This window comes from Phoca vitulina, unplaced genomic scaffold (assembly GCF_004348235.1).
Source record: "Phoca vitulina isolate PV1807 unplaced genomic scaffold, GSC_HSeal_1.0 scaffold2, whole genome shotgun sequence".
Taxonomy (NCBI): Eukaryota; Metazoa; Chordata; class Mammalia; order Carnivora; family Phocidae; genus Phoca; species Phoca vitulina.
Window position 1 is genome coordinate 74,721,741 of NW_022589705.1, and position 18,452 is coordinate 74,740,192.

The 18,452-nt window shown below is 52.5% G+C and overlaps 1 protein-coding gene across 2 annotated transcripts; it reads left to right on the forward strand.

The window, feature by feature from the left end:
- Positions 1-365: 365 nt before the first annotated feature.
- Positions 366-10,045, forward strand: SMIM12 (small integral membrane protein 12). 2 transcript variants are annotated; one of them, XM_032388304.1, is made up of 2 exons: positions 366-655; positions 8,679-10,045. In XM_032388304.1, the coding sequence occupies exons 1-2, from the start codon at positions 376-378 to the stop codon at positions 8,960-8,962; spliced, it is 564 nt and encodes a 187-aa protein (XP_032244195.1). In that variant the 5' UTR covers positions 366-375; the 3' UTR covers positions 8,963-10,045. The 2 variants fall into 2 exon arrangements, with proteins under 2 accessions (XP_032244195.1, XP_032244190.1); XM_032388299.1 differs by lacking the exon at positions 366-655 and adding an exon at positions 5,452-5,657 and having other exon boundaries at positions 8,679-10,044.
- Positions 10,046-18,452: the final 8,407 nt, after the last annotated feature.

The window sequence follows — 18,452 nt, forward strand, 5'->3', positions numbered from 1 at the left end:
TTCTACCCGTACTGTACACCCAGCGTCGAGGTCACTGTGAACGCGGGCCGCACCGTGCGCCCGCCCGGCCGGCACCGCACGCCCCGGCCCCTCCTGCCCGTCACACTCTCGTGGGTTTTTTACCTTCCTGACCCCACGCGAAGGAGCCCGGGCTGGGCTGGGGGCCGTGCCTCTCCGCCCTGCGCCCCCACCTGGACCCCCTTCTTTCCTGGTCCGACGCTTCGTCCCCACCTCCTCCCCAGGGGCACCATCTCTGCCATTTCTTCCCCCACCACGGGCCAGGCCGGGCCGGGTCCCCCATCTGGGCTCTGCGTCCCCCTCTCCCCCCCACCCCGCGGGGCTGGGCTTCGTGGGGATCAAGCTTCGTGGCTTTTTATGAAGAATCCCGAACCCCACCTAGGAGCCTGCCCCACCCTCCCAGGGGCTCCACACTCAGCCCTCAGCCCACTGGGCCCAGGGACCGCAGTGGCTGGACCAACCCAGGACCAGGGCGCCTGGGCCTCTCCCCTTTCCCAGCTGCTGGGGAGGGGAGATGGGGCTTCCCCTCACCACACCTGTGGCTGTTCCCACATCCCCTTGAGTATCCCAGGAAAAATAAAACGGCAGAACTGCACTCGAGCCGGCTGCTCTCTCCAGAAGGAGCCACCTCTGCCCCGTGCGTGGGAGCCGGGAGTGTGTGTGTGTGGGGGGGAGGGGGCAGGGGAATGGGGGCTGGGTGGGGGAGTGGAGGGAGGGGAGGCCAGGAGCCACTCTCCGTTTGGGGAGAGTGTGGTAACCTGGGCGAGCTGGGCAGAGGGGATTCGGCCCCCTGGTGGCCACAGAAGGACCTGAGCCCTCCTGGAGGGGCCCAGGGGTGGTGAAGAGGGGAGGGTGTTTTCCTCACCACTCCTAGTTCAGTCCATTTGTCTTTCTGCCCCCCAGCGCTCCCAGGCTTTCCCGCAACCGGGCAGCCCAGAGCCCAGTGCCTGGCCCACCGGCCTGTGCGCAATAAACAGGGAGTGCTGTTATTCTTAGATGCGGATGGATACTGGTTTCCCTTCGCCTAAGGGTCCCGTGTTATCTCTGCTCCGCTCATTCCTGATCAGCAGCAGAAACGCTGTTCGATTTAGTGTTGTCACCTTTTCTGATGCCTCCTCTGGGTGGGCACTTTGGTGGCGGCCCAGGAGGAGAATGGAACTTTCCTGGGAAGCTAAGTAGCAACGCCCAGCTAGTAGTGCTGGCTAATGTTTATGGGATGTTTGCTCTGGGTCAGGCGGTGGGGTGGAGGGGGAGTGCTTTACATGAATGTAGCTCATCCTTAGGACAGATGAGAAAGCTGAAGCTCAGGAGAGGTTCAGTGACCTGTCCAAAGTCACAGGCAGGGCTAGGAGTGGTGGCCCCAGGTCTGTTTCATGCTAAACCGGGAGCTTTTTAGCTCTACAGCTTTCAGAGTCCAGAAAGGGTTTGATGGCAGCCCCCACCCGGTCTGGCAACCCCACCCATTGCTTGGGGTTGATGTGTCACCCTGAGGCAGGAAGAAGAGCCATCCAAGGCTTCGACTGCCTTTCTGGGCCACACTGGACTGGACAATTCTCATTCATTTATTCAGCAGGCATTTATCAAGAACCACTGTTGGCAGTGGCCAGCACCTGGGAGATAGCCCTGAACGAGTGTAATTTCTACTCTTATGGTGCTAATGGTCTTATGGGAAAAACAGACAAGTAAACAAGCAGTTACAGAATAAGGGTGAGTGCTGGAAAGAGCCACTGGAGGAGGGCCAGCGCTGGGAAGAATGTTCCAAGATCAGACAACAGCCATGCAAAGGCCAGGAGGAGAAAGAGCATCGGGAGTGCAGAGGCATGACCATGCTGGGCTTTTCGGTCAACTTGAGGTGGGTGGGCCTGCGTCCCCAGAGCCGTGGGGAGCCACGGAAGGGTTTTCAACAGGAGAGGGGCATGACTGTTATTTTACAGGCCAGTGTGGGAGACTGCTCGAAAAGCAAGAAGTTGTACACACACACTTATATGAGACCACTGGAAGGTGGAGAGGAGCCCCATGTGATCCAAATTCCCGAAAGTGAGTCAGCTTGGAGCTGATCCCACACAGATTCCTGGGCCCTGTCCAAGACTGTGAATAGACTCTCTGCCCCCAAACGAGTTTTTAACAAGTGTGCCAGGTGATTTTGATGGGCAGCCAGGTTTGAGAACACTTAGGTTGGATGATCGTCCAAAAGTTTCCACTGGAAATGCCCATTTGTCTATTTCCCCTAGACTTGCCAAGTGAGCCTTTAGCTGGGTCCCTTCACCTCTCTGAGACTGAGTTTTCTCATCTCTAAAACTGGGACGTGGGCAAGGTTTGTACTAGATGATACTCAGAGCAATCCTTGAAGCCGATATTGTTGTTACCATCATTTATAGGTGAGAAAACTAACACTCTGAGAGTTTAAACAACTTACCCCAAATCACAAAGCTGAGAAGTGGCTGAGTCTGAGTTTAACCTTCTATACTCTACAGCTCTTTATGGCTCTATGTCTTTTCCTAGAAACTGGGCCACGTTTCCCAGGACCAGGAGGTATATGGGATGGGCACAGAGGAGCAGGGCAGCCCTGAATGAATGTAGTGGGCATCTTGTTACAGACTGACATCTAAATCTCCCCATGTGGAGCTGATGTGGTGTGGAGTCTTTGGATGTTGAGGGCTGGGGAGTTGTGCTGGGCTCCATGGACAAGTGAAGGATTAGATCCAGTCCCTGTGCTTTTCAATTGCTCCCAGGTGGCCACAGTCAGGCACATAAAGAGAATGGCAAGTACAGAGGGAGGCTTCTCCCAGAGGGGCTGAGGATACCAAAGGAGGAGGCCTCCAGCAGTCAGTTGAGTCTTTCTGCAAGAAGGGCCTTTTGAACTGGGTCTTGCAGGATGAGTTAGAGTTTTGCAGCAGAGGAAGAGAGGGAGGACATTCATCTCAGGCAGAGGGACCAGCTTGGGCAAATGCATGGTAGGGTATGTCTGTGTGTGTGGGATCATGGAAAGAGCAGAGACTGGAGGTTGGTGACAGGCTCGGACAGGGGTATAGAGGGCATAGAGGAGATGTGGCCAGAAGGGACCCATGTTCCAGAAGAGAGGGGGTTTAAGCTGGAGATTTCACTTTTTTTTTTAAGATTTTATTTATTAGAGAGAGAGAGCAAGTGTGCACAAGCAGGGGGAATGGGAGAAGGAGAAGCAGGCTCCCCACTGAGCAGGGAGGCCAATGCAGGGCTCAATCCCAGGACCCTGGGATCATGACCTGAGCCGAAGGCAGACGCTTAACTGACTGAGCCACCCAGGTGCCCCGGAGACTTCATGGTTTTATTTAAGCTTTTGAAAGACCCTTTGGCTAAAAATGGAAATGGACTGGAGGGAGCAATAGAAGGCAATGAGACCATTGAGGGAGTTGCTAAGGTAGTCCAGGTAAGAGATGAGGATGATGAAGGACTTGAGAGACATTCAGGAGACTCAGGTGTTCTAAGCTGGGTTTGGGGAATAGTGCAAAGATGAGATTTTGAAGATGTCAGGTTTTTGGCTTAGTGAATAAGTAAAACCATAAGTGGACATAGAGCATTACAGAAGGAGGAATCAATTTGGGGAATACTAAATATACCAGTGGCCATTTACTGAGCACTCAGGAGGCGCCAAGTACCGTGCCAAGCGTTTTAAGCACATTAGGTGACTAGGACTCAGAACCACCCTAGCGGATGGGTATTCTCATTGCGTCTGCTTAAACAAAGAGTGTAAACAGCTTTACTGAGATTAGCTGGCAGCAGGGCCAGGATTTGAACCCACTTTTGATTCCTAGGTCTGTGCTCTCAAGCCCCACTCAGTTCTGCCTGACTGAACTACTAGCCATCACTTGAGACTCAGCTCAAGGGCAGGTTCCTCTGGTGAGCCCTCCCTGATTCTTCCTGGGTTCCTCCTCTGCGCTACCTATGCATGCTTCTGTTGTCACGTTTCTCACACTCCCTTGACAGTTTGTAGAGCCCTCTGCTTCCCCAGCGGTTGGTCTGAGAACTCCTGAAGGCAGGGGTGGTTCTAGTCATTTTTGCATCCCCAGTGTCTAGCACATGTCGATGTTCTAATGCTAATTGTTCTAGGCAGTTCTGTTCCCTTCTCTTCTCTACACATTCATTTAGGGAACAAGTGCTGCTAATAATGGTTTCTTACATATATCTCTATACTGTTCTTTTCTATCTCCGCTGCGAGAGCTTAGCACTGACCTCTTTGAGATCATAGAGGAAGGGCATCTAACGTGATGATGCAGTCTAGGAGGCTTCCTCTGGAGGTGTCCCTTAAGCACGAAAAATGAGCCAGAGCTACTTTGGTAAAGAAAAGTGGGAAGGGCACTCCAGGTAGATGAAAAAGCATAATAAATGAAGGCACAGAGGTTTGAAACAGTTTGGTCTGCATGGGGGAATATGAGGGGTTTAGCCTGTGTTACTAAAGATAAGTAAATATGCGTGGCTGAGACTCGTGGAACAGAGGTGAGAAGGCAGGGCCAGTGGGGGCATTCCAGAGCTTGAGCTTTGGTGTTATTTTTCTATATACAGTTGACCCCTGAACAATGACAGCACTAGGGGCACCCAGCCCCCGAACAGTGGAAAAATCCATGTATAACTTTGACATCCCCCAAACTTAACTACTAATAGCCTACTGTTGACCAGAAGCCTTCCTGATAACATAAACAGCTGATTAACACATATTATGTATGTTATATGTATTATGTACTGTATTCCTACAATAAAATAAGCTGGCGAAAAGAAAATATTATTAAGAAAATCATAACAAAGAGAAAATATATTTCTAGTACCATTCTGCATTTATTGAAAAAAGAAATCCATGTGTAAGTGGACCCACACAGTTTTAGACCCCTGTTGTTCAGAGGTCAACTATACCTGATAAAATAGATGTCTGTACAGGGCATAGTGGGGACACAGGGGGAGTGAATACTTGTATCAAGGGGTCAGGCAAGACTTAGGTTTCACTGTATTTCAGTTCTTTGTATACCGACAATAGTACCATTTATTTCCCTGTTGCTATGTACCTGGCACAGCACTTAACATGCATTATCTCATCAAACCCTCACAACATCCTTTGAAATAGATGTTATTACCTTTATGCATAAGAGGGAAAGGAGGCTCCAGCAGATTAATGGTGTTCCCAAGGTCACATGGCTAAAAAGCTAGCCCAGATCTGAAGAGGTCTTAGAGTTCTAGACTATAGCCTGCTAAGGAGATCTTCTTGAAGTTAAGGAACATGTCTTTTGTTTTTGTGTGTCCAGACCTAGGTCTTAGAGACGCCTAATAAACATCAGTTGAATAAATGAACGGACGACCTTCCACTTTCTCCACGCGGAAAGCACGTGCTGACGTCACTGGGAAACCCTCCGGGCCACGAGGGGGCGCAGTCCCCATCTCGGCGCAGCGGGGCCCGCTGCGGACGCTCAGCTTCTTCCGGTCCTTTGACTGGAGCTCAGCCAATCGGCGCGCTCCGAGAGAGCTGGCGCCGGTGGGCGGGGTCCCGGGGCCGGGCCTCGCAGGCCGCTGGGAGACTCGGCGTCGGTGCTCCAGGCGAGCGAACAAGCCAAAAGGCTCGCTCGCGGGCGGGCGGAGGGCGGGGGCAGGGCCGTGGAGTGCGGGCTGCGGCGCAGGTGAGCACGCGGTCCCAGCGGGCAGTTCCCTTCCCCGGAGCGGCCGCCGGGGCCGCCCGTTGTCAGGGTGACGGCTCCTGGTAGTGACCTCTGAGTTAGGGAAGGGTGATTGCGAGTGTCCGCTCCGGCCCTGGCTGGGCCTGACAGCTCTCTTCCCAGGGCTCGGAGGCCGTGTCTGGGCGCCCAGCAGACCCTCTGCGGCCAGGGCTTCTCGGCCTCAGGCACGTGGGTGAGAACGGACGCTGCGGAGGCCACGAGCGTGGTGGGACCGGGAGCCCAGAGGAGGGAGAAGGCCAGATACTTGGGACTCGGACTTAGTTGCGCTCCCATCCCCGGGCCGGGCTCGAGTGACGGTCAGGGCCAGTCTTTCCACCCTGTCAGGTCTCCTCTGCTCTTGTTAACAATTCTCAAATCTCGGACTGCGGCTTCAGGTCTCATTGGGCTTCCGGGGCGCCCGCACAAGGGCAGGTTTCCTGGCAACCCACTTGACCTTTACCGGGACATTCAGGCTTCCTCTGCCAGGGTGGAAGGAAGTCGTTCCAGTATTTGCGGGACGCTTTTGCCGCCTTCGTTTTGATACCCTGGGGATGACTTGTTAGGGAGTATTTAGCTTCTTCCGATCAGCAAAGTAGCCTGCTGTATTCCTGCCGCCTTAGGAGGGCGTGGGGGTGGGCGACTGCTGTGGTTTTACGCTGGTGCGTTGTTTGAGCTGTCATTCATTCATTTAACAAACTTTTTTGGGAGCACTTTATGGCAGGCAGGGCGGGAAGGGTGGGGGATGGATAGGACACAGTGGGGGCCGCACAGACATGGTCCTTGCCCTCTTGGAGCTTAAGTGTTTTGAGAAATGCAGACAAGTCGGGTAGGCCCGCCAGCACAACGTCTGTCACAGAGAAGGTGGTTCTAAGTGTTGAATAAATGAATGAATTGACTTATTTGGGAATGATTAGAATGTGGGCAGGACAACACTTACCTGTTTAGGGTAAGTGTTAACTTGTAGAGAGCTTGCATAAAAGGTAGGAAAGAAAATGAAGTATTAGGTTTGAGGTTCTTCAGGATTGTTTGTTTTAACAACATCTAAGTCCTGTAATTTCACAAATCTCTGAGTAATCTTAGAGTTTGCCAAAAGGGACGCTCTTCCAGATAGTGACATGCCAAGTTGATGGAAAAAAATTGCAGGAAGCGCTCCCCAAGTCCAGGATTTGGACAGAAACAGCACACCTATCTGCAGTGTGTTCTTGCCACTAGAAAGAGCACAAGTGTTGACGTTTGGAGAAGCCTGGATTCAAAAGCAGTGGTTCTGTCACTTCTAGTGATCTTGGACAAGTTCACATAACGTCCCTGAGCCTTTGTGGCCTTAGACAAAAATCTGGGCTAATAATTCCTACCTCATAGAGGTGTTGTGAAGATCAGGTGATGACCAGCGGGTGACTTGTCCGGCATAGGGGCTGGTGCTAAGACAAAGGACCCAGAGGGGAACCTTCTAGCTGCTGCAGTTTTTTCCCTGATAATGGTCCGTTATAGTCTTGGGTCCACAGAATGCTGGGATTCCTCCAAAGAGAATTGGAACCAAAGAAAGAATCATTTTATCCTTGGTGAGATTTCAGTTGTACACTTTAGACTAGAGATAGCCAAGTTGGAGAAACACCTATAGAGGTGCAAATGGAATGAATGATCTTTTAGTTGAGACTTTGGGGCAAGTTACTTAACCCTCTGATAATACCATCTACCTCACAGAGTGGACATGAAGATAAAAGGAGATACTGTATATAAAGTGCTTAGTCCAAGGAATGGTACATAAGTGCTCAATAAATGGTAGCTATCATTATTATGATAATGTGAGTAATCTTTTTTTTTAAGACTTTATTTATTTATTAGAGAGAGAGAACAAATGGGGGGAAGAGTAGAGGGAGAGGGACAAGCAGACTCCACACTGAGTGTGGAGCCCGACTCGGGCTTGATCCCACAACCTTGAGATCATGACCTGAGCTGAAATCAGGAGCCACCCAGGTGCCCCGTGAATAATCTTTGATAACTGTTAATGGTAATAGTCATGAGACTAAATGGCCATTAAAGTGAACCAATTTGTGTGTTTCTATATTTTTTTGGTGTTATCTTACTTCATTTCAGGATGCTCCAGGGCCAATCCACTCCCCCCCCCCCCCTCGCCATGGGCTTGTACAGTGTTTTTTTTGTTTTGTTTTTGTTTTTTTTGTTTGTTTTTACAGAAAAATTCAAGACCTATCACGTTCAGAGTATGTGTAATGTGTTGGTGATATTTTTAGGAGTTTATTATGCAAATATGAGGGTATGGGTTTGGTTGAAGAGAATGTATTTTGAGAGAGGTTTGGCCAGCAGTTTTGTAAAGTATAGGTATGTCTCATTGTTAGAAAGATCGAGTTCAGAATAGGAAAAAAATCATCTAAAATCCAGAATGGTTGAATAATGGATTAGGGTATTGGCCATTTAAATAAACTCCTTATTCTTTTTGTGAGGTAAGGGAACTATTTCTCATTATCTTGGACCAGGAGAGTCACAGTGGGACTATACACGGTGGGAAAAGTGTGGCTGGCTGTGTTCATGGAGAAATTGCATAGAGCAGGGAAGGGCTTTTTTCCATTCCTGAAATGTTGGTAAACTGTGGAGGGAGGGCCTGGGGCCAGTCACAGGCTTGAATCTTTGTTAGGTAAGCTCCCTTGCTTAGAACTAGGCAAGTTCTAAGAGGTTCCCTTGCGGGGAACACTGCCAAACATGGTTGCATAATGGTCAATGAGTATAGTACATAAAATAGAGATCCTTCCCCTTTCCCCTAACAGTCACGTCTTTCAAAATTTTCTGGATTGTTTCAGGGCCCTAACTGTTGCCTAAGCAAGGTACCATCTTGTGTTACTCTGCGTGGGGTGGGTGCTTGGTAAATTCTGCCAGGCTGCCTGGTAAATGGAGAGCCCTGGTGGGTTGTCCACATTCGGTGGGAAGGGGGATGCTGGTTTCTCCCTAATGCTGCCTTGTGCTCTTCTGCAGATGTCATGTGGCCTGTGCTTTGGACCGTGGTGCGTACCTATGCTCCCTATGTCACATTTCCTGTGGCCTTCGTGGTCGGGGCTGTGGGTTACCACCTGGAATGGTTCATCCGGGGAAAGGATCCCCAGCCTGTGGAGGAGGAGAAGAGCATCTCTGAGCGCCGGGAGGACCGCAAGCTGGATGAACTGCTAGGCAAGGACCACACCCAGGTGGTGAGCCTTAAGGACAAGCTGGAATTTGCCCCTAAAGCTGTCCTGAACAGAAACCGCCCAGAGAAGAATTAATGAAGGACACAGAGCCCCATGGGTCCTTGTGTGGGCCATGACTGGCCCTGCCACCATGTCTCCCCTGCTCCAGAACCCACATTGGATTTGCTGTGCCGCTCATTCTGGCCCCTCCTGTGCCACCCAGCCCCGCACACACCGGCTGCCCTCGTGTTGCCAGGCGGACACTCGAGCAGCCGAGGGGCCAGGGAAGAGGAAGGCCCTTGAGGGTTCTGGCCTGAAGGCTGCATGTGTTGTATGGTGGCCGAAACTGCTCAGGCTTCTGCGCTTCTGGCGTGCCATGGGGAGGAGTGTCATGAAATGAATGATGGCTGTCTGTTTCTTTGGGGAGGCACTTTGGCCTCAAGTGGGAGTGGCTGGGGTTGGGGTGCTGCCTTAGGAGGGATGCCTACATGCCTAGTTCCAGTGTACACTGGGAAGAATTCAAAAAGCTACCTGGCTCCCTTCACTAGTTTGCCCTCTTCTTGTACTCATTCTTCCTGAAATCCTGTCCTGTCAGCTCAGGAATGAGACTCCCTGGGGAGGAAAGCCTTTTACTGTTCTTGGAAGCCCAGGTTGTTTACCTTGGGACAGGTGAATTTGCTTGAAAACAGTCACATTTTTCACCACCCCCCATCACTGTATGGTACAAAACTTGATTAAAGTGGCATCTGAGAATCGTATTGATCTCATCCTATCTTCCAGATGGTGTTGGAGTCTCCTTAGGGTTATGCAAATGCAGGCATTTCAGGGTCGGATAACATTGACCTTTAACCAAGGGCTCATGGGCCCAGGCACTGAGTCCTGGAGGTGCAGGTTCCCAGGAGCCTTTTTATCATGATGAGAAAAGGCTTATAGGACCTTTCAAAATGTGAATTCAGTGTAGACCGGGGAGCTTAATAGTTGCTATCAAATTTTTCAATTATACACAGGCATACATTTTCCCCTATAAATGTAATATATGTACATTAAAGAACATTTGGTAGAGATTGATAAATGGTCGCCCCCCACTCCCTGGGCTCCAGTACAACTAAAAAGGTAGCATTTATTACCTTTCACTAATTCTTGGCATAGTTTTTTAAGTTTTTTTTTTTTTTTAAGATTTTTATTTAATTATTTGAGAGAGAGTGCAAGCGAGAGAGTGCATAAGCAGACGGAAGGGTAGAGGCAGAGGGAGAAGCAGGCTTCCCGCTGAGCAGGGAGCCCGATATGGGACTCGATCCCAGGACCCTGGGATCACAACCCAAGCCAAAGGTAGCCGCTTAACGGACTGAGCCACCCAGGCGCCCCATTTTTTAATAACCTTATCATTATTGTCCCTTTAATTTTATATTCCTTTTTTTTTACGTAGTGTTTCATATCGTAATCATTTTTGTCTTATCACATGGTCTTCATAATCCTAGTTGTTTTTAATAGCTGCATAATTGCCCATCAAGTGGGAATAAAGCATAGTTTGTTTTTAATAATTTCCCAGTTGCTGGACACTTGGGTCGTTTTTGATTGTTCACTAGTGTAAATATTGTAGTGACTGTCCTTTATAACTTCTGCATTTGGGAGTAAATGGCAGGACCAGTAAATGGCATTTTGGATGAAATGGATGAGCAGTTTTAAGGGTCTAAATGTCTTTCCTAAATGGTTTCAGGAGTTTATACTAAATGCTGCTGCTTAAGATGTTACGAAGGGCAGTGAGAGCAGGGGGGCAGGAAGAGGCGTGAGAACCCATTGTCTCATGAAGTCTACTGACATTTAACCTAAGTGAGCAAAAGGAAGTGAGGAGCGCATGATGAAGGATGCACTGTCTTTCAAAGCGGGGGAGGGTGTCTGTCCCTGTGGGGAGGTGCTGAGGCCTGATGGTGTTAACAGGTGGGTGAAGGTGGGATGCCTGAACAGGTAGAGATGTCCTGGGGAGTGGGAGGAGCTGGGAAGACGTGGAAGGTGGTGGCCAGAGAGGAGGAGAGCGGAAGTGGCTAGTGGCTCCTCCTCTGTCCCTGAGGCGAGTGGGCGCGCTGAAACGAGCCACTGTTGCTTTTAGGGAATAAATCTGATGGGGAGTGGAGGGGATGAGCGTCCGCTGCTGAGGTAAGGATGAGATTTCTGGTTCTGAAAGGATGGGCCAAGCTCAGCTGGGTTACTCACTGGCAGGTGGGCGGGCCTCAGTGACAGCCCAGTGCTGCCGCCCCGTGGCCATCCTGAGCATGACCAAGTCTGGCATCGCTTCCCTGGGCTTAAGGAGGAGTGACAAAGACATGTGCCCACAGGGGTCAGTCGGGTGACTCCAGTGAGCAGGCCAGGCCAGGAACTAGAAGGACAGGCCTGCCTAATGGGGGCGGTGGCCATGCGGCCTTCTCCAGTTTGTGCTGCTTGCCCAGTGATGCCACATTTTTCAGTTTTTTCCCTAAAAGATGCTAGAAATTTATATATTTTTTTTAAGATTTTTTTTTTTGTTTATTTGACAAAGAGGGCGCAAGTGAGCACAAGCAGGGGGAAAGGCAGAGGGAGACTGAGAAGCAGGCTCCCTGCTAAGCAGGAAGTTGCAGGGCTTGACCCAGGACGCTGAGATCATGACCCGAGCCAAAGACAGATGCTCAACCAACTGAGCCACCCAGGTGCCCCCTGGAAATTTAGATTTTTGTGCATTTTTCTTGAAACTTGATTTTTAAATGTTGGCATTTTATTTTATTATTTTTTTTTAATTCTAAGCATGCTCACATACCCATGGGGATAATTTGACCCACTGGCTGCTGATTTGTGACCTCCCAAACTGCCCTGTCCTTCCAGTGAAGTCTGATAGGTATACATTTTTTTTTTTTTCCCTAGCAATCTAACAACTTGTGGCAAATATTAGGGCCCAGGAGTGGTTTCTCTTGGAACACTTTTGGGTGTCGTGCATGTGTGTCGTTTAATATCTGTCTAAGCAGAACACTGGGGGACAGAAAACCTACAGAAATGACAGCAACAGAGTTTTCCCACAGCCTGAGACATTTTTGGATTTGCAGATCTTTCAGGGTAAGCCCGTCACTGTGGCTGTGCCTCCTCCCAGGGCCTGGCCACGGAAGCCCCATCTTTGGAAACCCAAGTTGCTCTCTTCCAGCCACCTTACTTTATGCCCCCTTTTAAATAATTTCATCTCCTAGGGCTTTGCCCTCACTGACTCTCTGCCTCTGGCAAGTCTATTAATATCTGCAGCTGGGTCTTTCTTTCCCACGGCCGGCTGGGACCTGCTGCCGCGGGGGGGCATGGACATGGCGCGTGCTTTCTTGCCCCTGCTCGGGTAGCAGGGTTTCTGTGGATGTGGGCGAAGGCAGGCTGAGCTTGCTGGGATGCCCCAGGGCACTGGTTTTCTTCCATGCTTGCTGATTCACCTTGGAGGCATGTGTCCCTTTTTATGGGCTGGCCCAGCAGTCACGATTCACTGAAACACATTAGTGAGTAGAGGCGCTTGGTGCTCTTTGCTTGGTGTTGGCCCCCCCTCCCCCCCCCCCGCCCCGCCTTGGGTGTTTTCCCAGCCTAGAGATGGTGGTGGCTTTAGAGCGGGGTTATCCTGTCTAAGCTGGGTAGGAATCACTTCTCTCCCCCCTCAGCCGCCCAGTGTCTGGTGCTTTTCCACTCTCTCTAGAGCCTTTCCTGTGCCTGTTGCTGTGTTAGCACAAGTCAGCTGGGAGGCCGCCAGAATAAGCCTGCCAGGGAGCCCTTTGACTCTTGTCGGCCTCCCAGGGTTCCAGGCTGGTGGGGCTGGTGGCCGAGTGAAACGCTCTGGGATGGGCCTCCCTGGAGCTGCCTGGGAGCTGGGCAGCAGAAATGGAAAAGCTCCTGTCTTGCCTCCCTTTTCCTTTTCCACTTCGATGGGGGTGCCTCTGCACTGGTAGAGTGGTGAGCCGGGCCGTGCGGGAGAGCAAAATCAAGTGCGCTCTGCAGTCTGACAGACTTGAGTTATGATTCCTGCCTCAAGGGCTAGCTGACCTTGGGCAAGTCACTTAGCCTTTCTGAGCCTCACTATCCTCATCTGTCAAATGGGGATAAGAATACCCATTTTTGCTGGGTTATGTAGCAAGGCTAAGGTAACCTATGTGAAGTTTTTAGCAGAGTCCCTGGCAACCAGTAGGTGCTCAGTGATGTCAGCTGCTTTCATTTGACTATAGGAAAAACCTCCACTTCCTGCAATAGTGGCATGTATGCTTGTGATCCTGGTGAAGTGGAGATCCAGAGACAGGAGGAGCCTTGGCTGGGAGAGTGATGACAGGGACCCTCATGGGTCCGGCAGTGGAGGGCTGCTTAGGAATACTTTACAGAAAGGACCATGTTGCATAAGAACCCAGGGGGCCAGACCTGTGTCGCTAAGTAGGAGTTCCGTTGGTGCTGTCTGTGGGGTCAGAGACAGAAAGCGGGGAGCGAGGGGTTGCAGAATCCCCAGGAGTCATGGATCAGGAGCATAGGCAGAGGAAAGAGCCGTGGATTTGGGGGCAAGGAAACTGGGTGACCTGGGACACGACCTTCCACTTCTCCAGGCCTTGGCTTCTCTGCCTGCAAACCACGGATGCGGGTGTGCTCCCTGCTGATGGCGTAAAAAGAGGGAGAACCAGCTCCGAGAGTGCTTGGGAAATGTCGGGTGCTAGGTTCTAGCCCAGCGAAGCCTCACTGTTAGCGCATTGGGGTGGCAGCCAGTCTGGGTCATGAAATTGAAATAAATGCTCTTCTTTTCTGTCCACAGTCTCTCAAAGTATTTGCTAAAAAGCAGTCTTTGGGATGTCAGCTTTTCAGAATAAAGAAGAGTATCTGGATACCCCTCCCATAGTGTATGATGGGTTTGCAGATAACTCCATAATCTAGTTTGTGACTGGGAAAAGTCCCTTTGCTTCTCCAAGCGTCCTCTGTGGAGTGGGGTTAGTTCTGCCTCCCTCACGGAGTTGGGACGATTGAGGGGATGTTTGTAAAACACCCAGCACGGTGTTTGGCATGGAGCCCATTCCCCCTGTCCTGTTTCTCAGGCTGTCTATGACTCCCCCGCCCCCTCAGGGTTTCCCTCACCAGCCTGCGGCCACCCTCCTCTGTCCGGCCCACCTCTCACATCCCCGCTTCAGGGCTCCATCATCTTGCCTCAACGTTCGGTCTCTCCTGGGAACCTCTTCCTATTCCTGCCGGCATCTTCCTTCTACAGTACATCTTTGTTGAGGTCACTGCTTGAAGACCTCCATGGCTCCTTTCGTCCTCTTGCCCCAGTCTCCCTCCTGTCATCCCCCGGGGATGGAAGCCAGGCTTTGCCTCTTCCTGAACACATCGTGCTCGTTCAAACCCTGATGCCTCCGGATGCACCATGCGTCGTGCCTCCTTGGCTCCTTGGTGAACTCCTATTACGCTCTAAGATTTGACACGCGTAGGTCCCTACCCGCTTTCCGAAGCAGGGGCTGCCATTCCCTCCCACTCCAGGCCTGGGGTCATGCTACTGTGGCATTTATTACAAGGCACTGTAACGGGGGTGTGTCTGTCCCCCACCCAGACTGTGAGTTCCTCGAGGGCAGGGGCCACGGCTTAGGCACCTCTCTGCCCCTTGCAGAGGGCCTGGCACAGAGTTCTTTCCAATAAATGTTGAGTGAATGAAGAGGCCCCTGAGTGTGATTTGGGGATGGAGCAGGTACTGGGGCTGGGCGTGGAGATGAGCCCCTTTGGAAGACAGGGAGCAGGGCTGCCCACAGCCTTGAATTCATGGCAGCAGTGTTTGGCTGTGGCTTTGCCTTCCCCAAGGCTGGTAATAAGCTAAACCCAAAGGAAACCCCCCCCCCCCCGCCCCGCTTAAATTTCCCAGGGGAAGGGGCTTGGGCAGAGGGCAGGCTTTCCCCACTGGGTGGGACCTGGCCCAGCAGAGCCCATGATGAATTTGACCCTGATGACTCTGTAGTGGGGAACAATGTCCTCAGGAAAGCATTCAGGAAACCCTTCGTGTAGTAGTGATCAAAGCTCTGCAGCGGCTCAGCAGGCTGGATGGGGACGCTCCAAGGAACCAGCAAGGCCCTGGGTTGGAGCCCAGGGACTCACTTAATGCCCTTCCCAGGTGGGGCTCTCCCTCAGCCTCCGCAGAACCGTGGGCCAATGCGGGGGACGTGGAGGTCCTGGGGAGGCCTGGGAGTCTGAGGGAGCCCCTGCTTCTGGAGTGTCTCCGCTTTGTCTGCATTTATCCCTTAGGCCTGGGAGGGCGGGAGGGCTGATCGGTGAGGCGCACTTTAGTTTCCTCATTTCTCCTCAAAGCTGATGTAAACCTTCCGTATTCACATGAAGCCCCTTTTGTTTGTCCCTCATCCCCAAGGAGTTCAATCAGAAGGGAGAGGAGCACTGGTTCTCCTCATGCTAACAAAGGGGCTCGGAGGCTCCAAGCGGGAAATGGCTCACCCCAGATAACACCAGGAATTCTTGGCAGAGCTGGGCTTGTAGCCACCCCGTGCCCCCTCCCCCTCCCAGTTTCTGTATTGTCATCACACCGGACCGAGGTCAGCTGGCTTGTAGACTGGTTGACTTGATGAGGGAAGCACCCTTTGAGTGCCTGCTGGTCAGAGGGCACAGCTCGGGCCCAGCTCTGGCCCTCTGCGGGCGGCTCCCGGGACTTGCCTCAGATGGAGGCTGCTGCCTGCCTCGCCTGCCCCTTCCCGCTTTCATTTTCCCCGTATGCAGACCAAAGATAAACCTTTAGGGGTAGTGCTGCCTCTCGGATGTTCTCCAGACTGCTTTCCCCACGTGCGGGAGGGTAGGAGGTCACAGTCTTTCCCACAGATGGAGTTCTTTGTGTTTATAGTTTGGTCAATTGATGACAAGGTGGATTGTTTATCTACTGTGGTCCCTAAAGTCCTGTCCTTGGCTGGCTGTCACCTCCCTGACATGTGTTGGGCCTCGAGGGGCTCAGATCCCAGCCCTCCCCTTCCCCTCCAAGAAACTCAGCTCTGGAGTTAGGCTGTTTGAGTTCAAAGCCCAGCACTGCCCCGTATAGCTCTGAGGCCTCTGCCAAGCTGCTTGGCTTCTCGGGTTCAATCCCACGTGTCAGATGGGCTAATATGGGACTTGCCTCAGAGGGTTATTGTGAAGACTAAGGGACAACATGCAAGGTGTTTGGAACAGAGACTCACTGATAGTTAGCGCTTGGGAAAAGGTAGTTATTTTGATTGGTAGCTTTTACATTCCATGCAGGTACTCTTGCCTCAAGACCCTGTTCTCTCTCTAGGCTGTAAGAGGGAGTGTAGAGAGGAAACAGGACTACAGTGAGGCTGTGGCAGGGGGCTGGGGCATCCTGATCCTCAGCCCTGAGGCCCTTCAGCTTTGCCATTGGATGCGTTTCTGCTCCCTGCCTCCCCCACCCCCCAGTCCCTTCTGCACTGCCGTGGCATCTCGAAGCATTTCCCTGGCTCCAGCTGGGTCCCCGACACCCACACAGCCTTGCCTTGGTCGGCTCACTGATTGGCCTGCGGGCAGATGGAGGTTTCTAGAGGGGGCTGTAGAAGCTGGGCATCCGAAGGGTAGGGCCAAGCTGAAGGGGGCCTGCCGGGGTTATTGTTGCAGCAGCCCAGCTGGTGGCGTGTGAGGAGGAAGCCCCCCAGAACCCTCCTCCTGATCCCCCCAGCCCAGGGGAGGGTCGCTGCAACACAGAGCCACAGGCCGGGTGGCCCGGGGCTGCAAGTCCGAGATCAGGGGCCAGCAGGGTTGGCTCCCTCTGCGGTCTCTCTCCTTGACTTGGGGGTAGCTTCCCACTTGCTTCCTCTTCACAAGGTGGTCCCTCTGTGCCTGTGACCGCTCCCTGGGGTCTTTTGTGTCCAAATCTCCTATTCTTAGAAAGACAACAGTCAGGTTGGATTAGGGCCCACTCTAATGGCCTCATCTAATTTAATCACCTCGTTAAAGGCCTTATCTCCGAATACAGTCCCAGTGTGAGGTACTGGGAGTCACGGCTTTAACATAGGAATTTTGAGGGGACACAATTGAGCCTATAACAGGAGAGTAGGGCAGCCGTGCAGAAGAGGCTGCTTCTGCCACCGGGGAGAGCCTTGGGCAGGGGGTACCCAGCCCCCTGAGGCGGGGCCCCGCTGGTCTCTGGTGCTGCCCTGGTCCTGGGTGAAGCTGGTGCTGGCTTCCCCCGACCCCTCTGCAAGAAGCCTCAGGGTAGGAACTAAATGCCCGAGGCCGGAAGACTCTGCGAGCTGATTATCCCTGTGGTCTCTGGGGTGAAGGAACAGTCAGCAGGCCCCAGGCACGGGTCCTGTCCTTCCCCTGCCTTATCAGAGCCTGGACGCCCTTCCGCCTCAAGGCAGCTGCTCCAGGCCGGGCCGTGGCCCCAGGCTCTCCCAGTGGGGGCTGGCTTTGCGGGGATCATTCAGCTGCCCTTGTTTTAGCTGAGCTCTGCAACTCACAGTAGTACCCTTTCAGGTAGGGAGTGGTAGAAAGGCACCGAGAATCCGAGTATCCCTTCTATTATTTTTCCAGAAGATTTACCTGCCTGATTGGGTAGGTTCACGCTGATGTTCTCATATAGACTTTTTCCTTTGAGCTCATGTGTTTTTTTGATAAAAGCTGAGCAGGGTGGGAAAGTGACTCAGATGTTTGCTGGGATTCAGAATTGGCCACAGATAACAAGCCAGCACCTTGCCTTGGCCTGGAGCCCACCTCTGCGTCACTTTTCATGCAGCCCCATTAGGTGGACTAGCGAACGTTTTAGGGACCTCTGATGGTGCGCTGCCCTTCCCCAACCCTCAGTGTGTCCCTCCAGGCTCTGCAGCCCTGGGCAGAGCCAGCAGTGCGGGCAGGGGTGACGGATGCTTCAGGACAGGCTGCCAGCCACCTCCTGCCCAGCTAAATCCATGAGTCCCGGGGTTGTGATGTTCCCGGCTTCTTGGAAAAGAGCTAGCGGACAGCCACCCTGTTTCTCCTGCGGACCTTTTTTCATCTCAGGCACCTGAGGCAGACAAATCCCAGCCAAGAAGAAGGAAAAATGCTTGCTTGCGGAGCTCCTGCAGGTGAAGAAGAGTAGTGGTTGGGCTGGGTGCTTCACCGTATCTCACTTAATCCTCCCAAGCTGCCTGCAGGGCAGGGGTCATCTCCATGGAAAGGAGGTAGAATCTGAGACTCAGAGGCTAAGCCACCCTCAAAGTCACAGGTGGAGAAGGCGGTGATACTTAAGCCCAGGTCTCTGGCTTCTGAGTTCTTTTCTACCCCAGGGAAGCTGGCTGTCCCTCCTGATTTCACTATGCCCTTAGCCTTTCTTCCCCTGGGACACGGGAGGGTGGAGGGTGGGAAAATTGGTGAGGCTTTCTCCCCTCCTTTCCATCCCCAGAGACCTCTTAGTTCTCCCCATTCCTGGACACTGTGGGCCTGGGACTCCTTAGCAGCTGAGCTGTAGCTCTCAGGTCTCCAGTGGACGGGCGGGAATGAATGGGTTGTCACCCTTTGACCTGTCCTGCCTCCCCCCCCCCCCCCCCCCCCCCCCCCCCCCCACGCCCACCCCCGCCCACCCCCGTTTTTTTGCCTGCGTCCGGGGGAG